We start from the raw sequence: 12675 nt of genomic DNA, 5'->3' as shown, positions 1-12675 counted from the left end.
GAAGACATCAACAGCGACAAAGAAATTGTTTGGTCTGGACCTCTCCAGAGGCCCGCAAATGATTTACAGACCTAGTAAGCGGTTGCCTTGGAGATGTTGACAACATGGCGTCTGCTCCAGATTTGTTTGATTTGGGATTTTCCGAACATTGCTCTGCTCTTTGTCAGATTTCAATCTTTATCGAGGGAAGTCATTCCTTCGATAATTATTTTGATCGATTTATCGCCCAGCCCTATGTTTGACCCTCGGTGAAGGGTGGACACAATCCGGAAAAGCCTGACGGAACTCGCAAGACCACGTCTGTTACATACCGTCACACAGAGAACCAGAACTTGTTGTTGTTGGAATTCACCCTGGTGCGTGTTGGAATACAGCAGTCCTCACAGAAGATTATGTATGACGTCACAGTCTCTGTGAGTTCATCCAGACTGTTGGAAGCAGTTGTGAACATATCCCAGTCAGTACAGTCCAAGGACGTGGAACAGATGTGGTTTTCAAGTTCCGTTGGAGGCACTGTCCACTCCGACCAGGAGTCGAACTTACCACCTCTGACTTCCCAAGCGCCACCAACTACGCCAACGAAAAGCTAGCGATTCATTGACGCAGGTGGCCTGTTACATACTTGAGGAGTACGTTTTACCACACACCGGCTACACACGCCTACAGATCCTCAATAGCCTCTAGGGGTGCAAAAAAACTAACCAATCAACACACTACCTACGGTTCGGTTTTACATGTAACCGCGGTTTTTTGGATCTACAAGAAAACCTTTTTAGATTTTTTGAGAACACAACCGAACACCCACAGAGCAGTGTTGCCAACTTAGCGACTTTCTCTGGCGATCTTTCCAAACCCTCCTGGCGACTTTTATGTTGTTGGAGACTTGTTGGTGTTTTAGAGACTCTGACATGAAAACATGGATCACAGTACTTTCCTCAATGAGCAGCGGGTGCTGCCATGAGCTCCTCCGCCATCCCAAAGCACTCACAGGCATTCAGTCTCACTATAGCCTCACGCAGCTCCACTACTTTCCTTACTAAGGAGTTGGCAACACTGCTGGAGAGAGGCAAATCATACAAAACCAGGCACATGTAAAGTATGCTAACCAGGGCTATACTGGAAACTTTTTTATTTGATACGGCACCTTTGTCAGTATGGAAAATGATTTACCAAAATGAAAAAAATAAATTACTATTTGTGTAGTGTTCAATGTTGTTATATGTCTTGTTAGTCTTTATCCCCCATTGAAGTTTCACAAAAATCTTGTGTTTGCATTTCCGATGCGTTTTTAGGTTTATTTTCAGGTTAAGACAAATGGGGAGGCACTTCAAGTAGCGCTTGTGCTGGTTGAGTAGGCTAGCTGTTAGAAAACGCCAATGTTTATTTTACACAAAGTTCAAAAAGCTATTCTGAGTTCAAATGAAGGGCAAAAAAATAGCTCTCGTGCTATGCGCGCTTGCATTAAGTGTGGAAGTCCCTATCTAGCATCACAACGAACCCAGAATACGTCTAGGTTTGGGCTAGGCCCCGAATGTTTACAACGCCTGGCTTCGCGCCTGATTAACACTTGGATAAAGAAGCAGTCTCAAAAATGGTAGGCCTATCAATATAAAAAATAATACGATCCACTTTCATAATTATGATAGGCTACCCCCCAGAAATGTTCACTGTACCCCCAGTCAAAGCAGGCTGCGTCCGGCCCTGGGTGGAAGGCCGTTTCAATAAAGAAGGGAAAGAGAATGTTTGTGCTTCAAGGAGAAAACCCGTTATGTATTTTGTGTTACAAGGCGACGTCGGTCGTTAAAGAGTACAATCTCCGTCGGCATTTTGACACCAAACACGGAGATAAATATGCCAAATTTATCCTCCAAGAAAAACAGCAGATTGTCCAAGAATTAAAAGCCGGACTGCAATTGCAGCACAATAGGCCCTATGTTCACTAACGCTAAAACTAAAACTCTGTTTTTACATTGTTACTGACTTTACATCGTAGTTACAACTGGCCCTTTGAGGGCAACCATAATGCTGATGTGGCCCAAAAAAATTATGCTGATGTGGCCCCTTTTTTTGGGTTAATTCAATCCGATGCATAATTGCTGCTTGTAAAAATGATTGTTGCAGTGTTTATATTGTACGTTTCACACTCATGCAGTGCATGTTCTGAAATTAAAATATACATTGCCCTGATGTACAAGCAGGTTTTTTTTATCAGTGTATTTTTTTGTGTTCGGTTTTTCGGTTTCCTCCAACCCCCGTTTTGAGTCGCCGGATCCACACCCCTTCTGCGCTTCGGGACTTCCCACTTTGCCGGATATACAGAAAATACACCGAAAATACAGAGAAAAAAACCGAACCAAAAATGAAACCGTGACCCCAAAAAACTAACCGAACCGTGGGCTTGTTGAATTGTCGCACCCCTAATAGCCTCACTGGTCCACTGTCTTGATGTCCTCACAGCAGGTTTACAGAACTTCAATTTCTGCCTGTATGCAGGAATCAAGTGGACCATGGCATGGTCAGAGTGACCCAATGCTGCTCGAGGGACGGCATGGTAGGAATTACTGACCGTAGTGTAGCAGTGATCCAGAGTGTTCCCTTCTCTGGTTGGGCATTTGATGAATTGTCTGTATTGGGGGAGTTCGTGGCTGAGATTACCCTTGTTAAAGTTGCCAAGTACGATAACCAGGGAATCTGGATTTGCTTGCTCCACACTCAGGATCTGGTCAGCGAGCATGAGTTGGGCCTCTTTAACCTTAGGACCCGGCCGCAAGTATACTCCTACCAGAATGAGGCGAGAAGAAAGGTTTACAGGTTATAAAAAATGATTCCAGATCCGGGCAACAATGTTGCAGAATCACTGTCACATACAGTTCTCAAAGTGGGCCGGTACTCACCGGTACGCAGTCACTTCACTTCTCCATGGACACTAGTTCGAAAAGGCTGTCTGATTCCTGCTTAAGTGCGTAAATGATTTTTCACTGCTGAAAACCTAGAAACTAAAACAGTGTGTCGAATTTCGGAGTTTGTAAGTCGTTGTTAGCCTGGCTTCAGAAAGGTTCTAAAAGAACGCATGTGCCAGAGCCAGACACGTCAACAGAGGTCCAAGTCCAACCAGAAACATCGGATACAAATCACAAGCTTCAAACTAACGGTAACGTTGATGTGAGCGGAACAGCAAGCATAAATAAGGAGTCTGCAGCTGTCAACCTTAAAGTTACCTTAGTCAATGACACCGACATCAACAATAAATATCAATAAATTGTTGTTATACCAGCAATATCTCCAAGTTTTGTTTTTCACTGTAGAAATATCAAATGTCTTAATGATTTGCCAATTCAAAAGTGTACTGACACCTTTGTTTCCATTTCAAGAACTGGTCACATCTACACTCCAGCAACTGTTAATGTAAAAACAAATACCACATCTTTTAGTTTTGCCAGAGAGTGCTGTGTCCCGATCAGCTCTCACAAGTTGAAAGCCTAGCAGTTGAAACGCAATGTCTGGGACCAAATCACACAGACATGTCTCCGTGAAGCACAAAACCGAGTCTCAGTTTTTCACCATCAGTAGCTGAAGTTCATCAATTTTGTTGCACAGTAAACATACGTTGGAGAGGAAAAAACTTGGAATCACTGTTCGGATCCCACTTCTGCATAGCCAAATTAGCGCTCCCGCTTGCTTTCCCCTTCTGCTGCGTTTTACTGCTTGAGCCAAGTCTAGCACGGCTAGACCAATGCCCACCAATTCTGCCTCTGGGAGCAGACAAGAGGGAAGTAAATCCCAGGAGTTGTTGTGCTGATGTTTAGGAGTTTGTCTCTTGTTAGAGAACTCCGAAAATCTTGGCAGAACAATGAATTAACAGACAAAACCAAACAGAGCGCACCAATCGACCTAGCTAGCCATCATCGGCGCCATTGGCGCCATCTTGGACCATGTGGACCATGACAAGACAATTGATTGTAATGCTGCTGCATTTATGCAGATTCATGTAGATTCATAGCTCAAAGAAATAAGAGTGGTCTTGACATGGGACATTAATACATCGGTACAGATTATGGATTGTGGTAGACTTCGTTACCTCAGGGCAGCAAACTGTTGTTTTTAATACAAGCAAAATTGGATACTTTGTACTTACTTCCAATTCAAAGAGTCAACACAGAAATTTGAGACGCTTTGGGTTTGTCCTGTTTCCTCAGAGCCAGAAGATCAGCCATGATGTGGCCTCTGGGGTGATTCAAATGACCGTGGATCATTTCACCAAGACCAATGAGGCCACCTACACTGTCCAGATCCATGATGGAAAGGCCAAGAATCAGACCTCCTTGGTGCTAGTGGGAGATGGTACCATATCAAACCATATTTTATCATCCCCTTATTTACCTTTACTGCTATTAAAAAAACTGCACAAAGTACTACACCATTGTACACCATGCCTGAAAGCTGAGATGTGGTGACTTTGTGATGTGGCCAGTGTGTTGTGGACAATGTGAACAGAGTCTTCCTGGTCTCCAACCACTGAAATACTGTAGAACTATGCAGTTCTGATGCTTGATCTTCTGTTCTTTCAGTAGTTTCTATATGCCCTAATATTCCAATGCTCAATCTGCTAAATTAATAAAATGTTTAATGGTGGTCCAAGAGATACCATTTATTTGGGTTATTTCCTTGCTCTTTTAGTGTTCAAATCAGCTTTAAAGGAGGCTGAGTTCCAGAGGAAAGAGCACATCAGGAAACAAGGTATTCGGTCCTACCACAACAGAATTCCTATTCACTTTCATTGACTAATAGATAAATAACCGATCTCTCTTCACATCTAGGTCCACATTTTGGAGAATACCTTTCTTTCTATGTTGAGGAGGACTGTACTGTAATGCTTATCTGCAAGGTAAACAACAAGCTTAAGACTGTAAGATTGCTGAACTTACACCATTATAAATCTTTGAGCCTTTTCAAGTTTTCTGATAGGTGAATTTCAAGTCTGCTTTGGTAATGACTCTTTTAGCAAGTTTACTCTTGTGTGTCTATCTCAGGTTGCCAATGTAAAGAAAGAGACAGCTTTCCACTGGTTCAAGGATGACGAAGAGATTGTTCTGGATGTTGCGCCCAATGTGATGTCTGGATCATGTGCTCTTCCTATCCCCATGGTAACAACTACAATGAACCTTGACACCAGTGTTTGCACAAAACATACAGTTGTGACAAGTGGCCACTGTTGTTATGCCTCACCCGGGAACAGCCGTGGCCGGAGACATAATATTTTTAGGTTGTACGTCCTTCTGTCCGCCCGTCCCATTCTCGTGAATACAATATCTCAGGTATTTCTTAAAATTTGGCACAAATGACCACTTGGATTCAACTGATTTGAATTTGGTGGTCAAAGGTAAAAACTGTTGCCTACTTGCCTCTGGGAGAATGTCCCTGTATTTAGTGTAAGTCGCTCTGGATAAGAGATGACAAATGCATTGGCTGGTTAACTGGCTTTGCCAGCTTTGCAATGTAGATGACAATTAACAGCAATAAGCATGATACAGCTTATGGTCTACATGTATTAACATAGTATTTTAGATCATTAACATAATTATTATGTTAAAGGTGAGCCACATTAACCCTTTTCTTGGATGTACCTAACCATACATGACACTAGTTATACAGTATTTGATAAATACTGTAAAAATAAATAGAAACTGCAGCTTGACTGGCTGGTGGTTATGGAGGACCAAACCTGCCATATTTAGAAATAAATAAATGAATAAATGCATGTCCACATCCATGCATTTAGACAGAAATACATAAATAAAATGAATACATACATAAATTTAAACCTAAGTAATGTAAGGAATATGTATTTCTTTATGCATTTATTAATTTATATATTAATTCATTGATTGAATCTATCACTCTGGATTGATTGCCATGTCTGAATGTCAGTTTCCACGGCTACTGGCCTCCACTCATATTTAATTTACATTTAGTCATTTTATCCAGAGCGTCTTACAGTAAGTACAGGGACATTCCCCCCGAGGCAAGTAGAGTGAAGTGCCTTGCCCAAGGACACAACGTCATGTGCACCGGCCGGTGCTATATTAGCTATTAGACATTATATATATATATATATATATATATATATATATATATATATATATGCCTCATACTACTGGCTTTTTAATAGAATCATTTTTCCTGATCTTTGCTAAGTTTGAAACCAATCTGAAATGGGTAAACTAGCAGGTCCGTGTATTTTGCGGCCAATGGATTTTCGTTTTAAAATTAGAAAACCAAAATTGGCAAACGAGCTGTTCCCCAATTACCATTAAGAAATAGGAAAACAAAAACGGAAAACATTATCTGATTTGATGTGCTTAAACATGGAAATCGGGAAGTAATAGTGTGTGGAAATATTCTTTCTCAATTTTGCGTAGATTTTTGTCAGCAGAGGGCGCATAGGAGAGCAGATGAACGATAAAATTGCTTGCAGAACAATAGAGCCTCAATACAAAATTTGATTACATCGGACTGAAGCATGTTTCCAGTGTCTTATCAGCCACCTCACAAAAAAAAGAAGGTTCTGCCAAAGCCGGTTTAAGGATTTATATATTATATTCGACATATTATATTAGACATTTTGTGGTTCTACACCAAATTTGAATATTTTTCTAAGAAAGTCAGCGACCGGATATATTTTATAAATTATTTTAAAGTGAGTTTCTTTAACTTTTGGGGAAATGGGCCATTTACTGAATTTGAAATGTTTTTTTTTTTATGGACAATGCAACCATATTCAGAACCTGTATACACAATCCTCTGTTATAAAAAAAAATATTTAGATTTCAAAGCATCCCTAATATAGGCTATGTATTATTACATTTACTGTCAAATAAATTACAATTGTTAATACAAACGTTTGGTAAAGGTCTTATTCTTATTCTTACATATAACATATAACAAGGTGCTTTGAACTAACTGTAATAATGGTATCGGTATTGCTTTACAGATCTTGTTGTATTCTCTACAAGTACAGTTTAAATTATATTTTTTGTAGAACGCTTTATATTCAAAAAGGTTACCAGACATCTAAATTATAACATCATTCACAAACACAATGCATACCTAAACACAATTCATACCAATCTATTTAAACAATGATTTCCCAATTGATTACAATGAATCTATTGTTCCATAAGGCTCACATTTTTTAAGATATACATTTTTAGGCTCAAAGTTGATAGGCTCTGAAATTTTTAGGGTCCAATTTTTTAGGGGGCTCAAATTTGAGCAACCTGAATTTTTGGGTCAGATTTTTTTAATTTATTGAAATGTATATTCAGATGTGAATTTGGTGTTGTTTAAATTTCAATATTAAGTATTCAATGCCTTTTAAAATTCAAAACATTATGTCACTGATTTGCTTTCGTACAAATGGCAGCGCGGCCTTTGCTGACATCCTGAATATGTGGACCAGAGTGACTGTCAAGCTCGTGGGAGCAACTTCCGGGTCACTACACAAAAATCGATGCAAAATTGAGAAATAATATTTCCACACACTACTTTATTTCCCGATTTCCATGTTTAAGCACATCAAAGAAAATCAGATAACGGGTCGTTTTTTCGTTTTCCGTTTTCTATTATCCCCCAAAAAACGGAAAATGGGTCGCTTTCCGTTTTTTGTTTTCCTATTTCTAAATGGTAATCGGGGAACAGCTCGTTTCCCGATTTTGGTTTTCTAATTTTAAAACGAAAATCCATTGGCCGCAAAGGACACGGACACTAGCACCCCATTGATTTGCTTACGTCAAGAAAAGTTGCCTGTGCTCGCAGATACGAACAGGGGACGAGTACAAAAGGGAACATCAGCAAATCACTGATTTACCTGAGCTGACTGAGAACAAGGAGAAAGGGCTTGATAATCTACAGTTGCGTGCCTTTATAGCAAGTTCTACAAATGGTTGAACACATAACGTCACTGTGTCCAATCCCGACCGGTTTTTAGCTAACATTCTGATAAAATGCCACTTCAAATATTGATAAAAATGATTGTATCACGTTTTCAGCTGATTTCACGTTAAGCTTTAACTTCTTACCTTTCGAACTAAATATTGTAAAAAAAAATTGAGTTAGCTTATCCTTTACTAGAGCCGATAAAAAGACGCTGGCGCCGGTAAATTAGCCGTGCGCTACCCTTGTCCAAACCCGACCGCACTTATACTTGTAGTAAACACTCATTGCTGCTGTTTTTCCGGGGATATTAACTTGATCCAGGGTCACCAAACTTACTATAATGCTGTCAATATATACGGGGACAAAAAGATATCACGCTTCAACATCTCCAAACTATGCAATAAAATCTCAATTTGACTGTTTACCACCACCTGCTGGATGTTTTGTTGAACTCTTCTCATGTCATAGTAAAAAGCGTCGCCCGAGCGTCGCCCGAGTGGTCTTTCGGCTTTCTGTCATCAATGTAACTGTCCTAAATTATTTAGACATGTAAACGTCCATATATGTTTATGACATTTGACACGTAGATTGTTTGGTATGCTTAAAATAATATTACTTACACTTTGCTAGCGATTGCAAAAGAAAATGGTGGCAAAAAGACCGGAAACTGGGTGTCCAAACCCCATTCGGGTTTGGACAATAGTAGCAGAGAATGTCTAATATAGAGAGAACTGCCACTCTCGGGAAACTTCCGGGTTCTGAACTGGTTGAAGTTCCATGTGAGGGCGCTAACGAGCGAGTGCAGAATGAATGGAGGTCATGGAGCGGTACCCCTCAAAATCCACTTTTCTCAGGATATAATTTTTTGCTTAGTAATTTGAATTCTGAATTTGAAAGGGGAGGCAAAAAAAATATACACTGCTGACTGTTAGATTGTTTTAAAGTCACCTTTCTGTTCTAAAAAGCGTTTGAAAATGTAATTGACGTCATACCCATCGTATGACCAGAGCTACTGCTTTACGGCAAACTCTGGTCACTTACGTTTTTCTCTCAGAGCATCGACAACACAGCTGACAGGTTAGGCTCTCCCTGTCAATACACATGCTAGAAAGACTTTTGGCTTGCTAATGTTGTTGCTAATGTTGCTAATGCTCTGACATTCTGATTCCGCTTCGGATGCCATCAAGCGGGAGCTCTGGTCGTATCAGTCCTTCACTAATCAATCAGCATTCATTAGCAGAATGCTAGCGTGTTATGGGCAACAACGACTCACCCTGTAAGAAATCAAAAGGACATAAGTACTCGTTCATTCAACTTTCGACCTATAATCCATGTTGAACATGCAAAAACTACAATCAAATCTGAGATTTCTCAACGACAATCAGGCGAAAGAGACAAATGTAGCCGTTTAGCTCCATAGACTCTCATTCAACATGCACTCGCTCACGATCACCCCCAGTGGAACTCTGGTGGAACTGCAGCCAAATTCGGTACAATGGGGCTTAATAGGGAGTGGCAAGGCTCTCCTTAAAGAGGCTCTGATAGTAGTTTACAGCGGTCGGGATTGGACACAGTGACGCTACATGACGGTTGTTTGTAGCATGGGCGGGAATTCCGGGGGGGACAATAAATCACTGTAAACATAACTATGTAATTTCAATAACATTGATAATATGCAATGAAAGCGCTTTGCTGATTATGGACACAATGGCGCTCTTTTAAGTTTAAAAACATTGCAAACCCCGCCCTTGGTCCCACAAATGTTTAATTCACAGCCACAGCCCTCAGTAGTGATGCAGGTGCGTGTGTGAAAATCGGACAGTGTCTGTGTGGATTGGTTTGACAATTTATTTCTGCCACTCAATACAATAAAACATTCATAACTGTCACCATTTTCCCTGCATTGGTCACTATGTAAGCTAACTAGCTAAGTAACATCACCAGCTGTTTGAATTAGAGCCAGTGACTGAGAGAAATTAATCGTGAAATTAATCCAGTTTATCGCACCATCGCGATTTCACTATGTTGGCAGGGTTCACACATACGTAGCTAGCAGCATTTGCATAGCTAGCTAACAAACCGATGGAGGAAACATTAGCTAGCACCTATACCATTTGGTGTCGACAAAATATGGGAACTTTGCCATCGTCAATTTAATCCAAGATCAGCACGGATATTGTAGTTCTTCGAAATCCATTTGCCATTGTTAGCAATATATTCTACTATTGTCATAATTATCTTAAATGGTCTTGTTGCAAAAGCTAATCGTCTCTAGGAACTTTGAAGCACCTGTGTGTGTCGATCTGGAGGGCGAAGTTTTTTATGAAGCTTTGTTAATTAGCCTGAAAAAAACAAGGGTCAGTTGTGTTTGAGCTCCGGCTTCTAGCTGTCGGCTCCATAGACATAATAAAGAATAGACGCCGCATTGAACGCTACTGCCTACTGGCGCTGACGAGACGTGGGGCCGATCGCTCCACTCAGTGTAATCTGTTTGGTTGGGGCAATGAGCTGTCAGCGCATTTAATTAATCATACCGCACTGAATACCAAACGGATTTTCACAGTTTTTTTGCTGCAAAGGTCATACATGTAGCTATGATACAGGCCACATGTTTCGGCGTATTTTAATATTCATAGTGGGCCTTTCCTTTAAACCCTTTCCTGCCGGACCATTCAAATATGGGCATTAAAATGCCCATGGTTCCCGCGTCAATATCTTTGCCGTCCAATTGCCGATTTTATTTCTGAAAACTGCCAGATACTCATGACAACTTAAGCTCAAAGGACATGTCATTGGTTAGGGGTTACTGGGAGGGGAAAATAAATGCATCGTCAGCAACGGGAGCCTTTGTTTTCCGAGGCGGAGCCAGAGCGGAGACCATGGGAGATTGCCTTCGGGGTTAGATTCACAGCTTCGATTGAAATCGGAGACGATATTATGAGTAAAGACAAGTTTCTTAATATGTGTTGTCAATATTGTCGATTAAAAGTCTAAACTTTTTACTTACAAAGAATTTGTTTGTGGGAGTGACGTGAGTTATTTGAACAAAGAATTACGTGTCCGGCTTGGCCGTTTTTGATAGGCAGCTATGACAGTAGTAGCACTGTTTAGCCTCGATTTTAGCAGCTTTCTGTGAAATTTGAACTTGCTGGATTATATAAACTATAATCTAAATGTACGTGCCTTGTTTGGCCAATTCGGTCGATTGTGGAAGAAGTACAAGTAGCCTCCTATAGCGACTGCCCTGATGCCTACAGTCGGTGCCACTTGTGTAAAATTTGCCGGCCAACGTTTTCCAGTAATATCCGTTTTATTTCCACAATAGCATTCTTGTGTCAGTTGTGTCATCTAAGTCGGTGTTATGGAATATGACATATCAAGTCTCAGTTCATAGCCGGGTATACACCGGCCGGTGCAGTAAACATAGGGGGCTAGGCTAGCTTGCTAGCTACAATTTCAGTACAGTAATATCAAAGATTCTTGCTCAAAATTTCTCAACGTTGGTAAGATTCTATTTACAAAATGCAACAAATAGTACTGTAATGGTAAATATTACTTGTGAAAAGTAATCCCCTGAGCCCTATTTAAGATGGTTCGCCGATTAGAGCATGAATATGCTGCACAGTGTTGCGGCATCTTGTTTATTCTGCTGCTACGCAACTGGGAATTTGACCTTTCCAAGATGGCGGCCGCATTTCTTGCGCCCAACAGCCAATGCGGCGTATACTCTTCTATGGTCGGCTCCGCTTCTAGGAGTTACAGAAATAGTTGTTCTTCTTTTAATACAGATCTCAATGCGGAAACACATCGTGTTTTTTCTATTCACTGCATTTTGATATAGCCTATAAATAGTGAATATTAATATAATTTTTTTAATGATGAATCAAAAATCGATCGTTAATTCTCCCGACGATCGTTAAAGACAATTTAATCGAATGCCCATCCTTATGGCAAATACCACACGAACGGAATTGGTTCTCGCTAACCCTGCAAATTCAGCTATTCTGGGAAGCCAGCAAATATAAAACCAAAACATGAATTATAATAAAATGACAAAAGGTTGCAATTTGTGTTGTGTAAAGGGTGCACTCATACAGCTGTCAATCCTTGTAAATGCAATCCGTTTCACCTTTCTTAACTGACTGTCTAACTACCTGGTAGATCAAAGCCTATTCTAGAAGAATGGTAATAAATGATAAAAGCCCATCTCCTACTGTAAATAACCTGCACATTGTGTGTGCGGCCAGCATGGTAGAAAAATTGCAGAAAAAAGATGACATCAGAGCATTTCAGGACACCAAAACGCAAAGAACCCTAGTGGCCTAATCTCAAAGACAAGTTGATAAAATGTTCATAAAAATGATGTGAAATGTGCTAAAATAAGTTTGTTGAGTCTCTTGTTTGGCAACATGACGGGTTCTCTTTTTTGAGTTGTAAAATAGGGACTTAATTGGACAATGCCATGGATACCCCCACTCACTTAAACTGGTGACTGAACCAAGATTAGTTTGTGGCAATGGTATTGTTGTTGTGATTAATTGTGTTGTATTTGCTACTGGTGGATAGCAAACACCTTATTTCTTTTCTAGGAGACAGACTGTGAGTCAGTGAGGGTGGTGAAAGGGAAAGAGCCAGGGAGAGACTTCAGATGACAGTGTCACAGCCATGGCAGGACCGGGGGTCAACCTTTTTGCCAGCAGCACCAGTATAGGAGACAGTGGCACAGCACTGTCTAGTCAC

At 40.5% G+C, this 12675-nt stretch overlaps 1 protein-coding gene across 2 annotated transcripts in view; it reads left to right on the top strand.

The window, feature by feature from the left end:
* The window catches only part of myom2a (myomesin 2a), a 43103-nt gene that overhangs the window by 23776 nt on the left and 6652 nt on the right, over positions 1-12675 (top strand). For both annotated transcript variants that reach the window (XM_084684897.1, XM_084684896.1), the window contains 4 exons: positions 4197-4341; positions 4678-4737; positions 4818-4885; positions 5031-5144. In XM_084684897.1, the coding sequence (XP_084541023.1) occupies positions 4197-4341; positions 4678-4737; positions 4818-4885; positions 5031-5144 (387 nt within the window). The remainder of the gene's footprint in view (positions 1-4196; positions 4342-4677; positions 4738-4817; positions 4886-5030; positions 5145-12675) is intronic.

The sequence above is a fragment of the Hypomesus nipponensis genome, chromosome 21, assembly GCF_054491055.1.
Source record: "Hypomesus nipponensis isolate SF chromosome 21, ASM5449105v1, whole genome shotgun sequence".
NCBI lineage: Eukaryota > Metazoa > Chordata > Actinopteri > Osmeriformes > Osmeridae > Hypomesus > Hypomesus nipponensis.
Note: the sequence above shows the minus strand (reverse complement) of the source record. Positions and strands in the feature narration are given on the sequence as shown.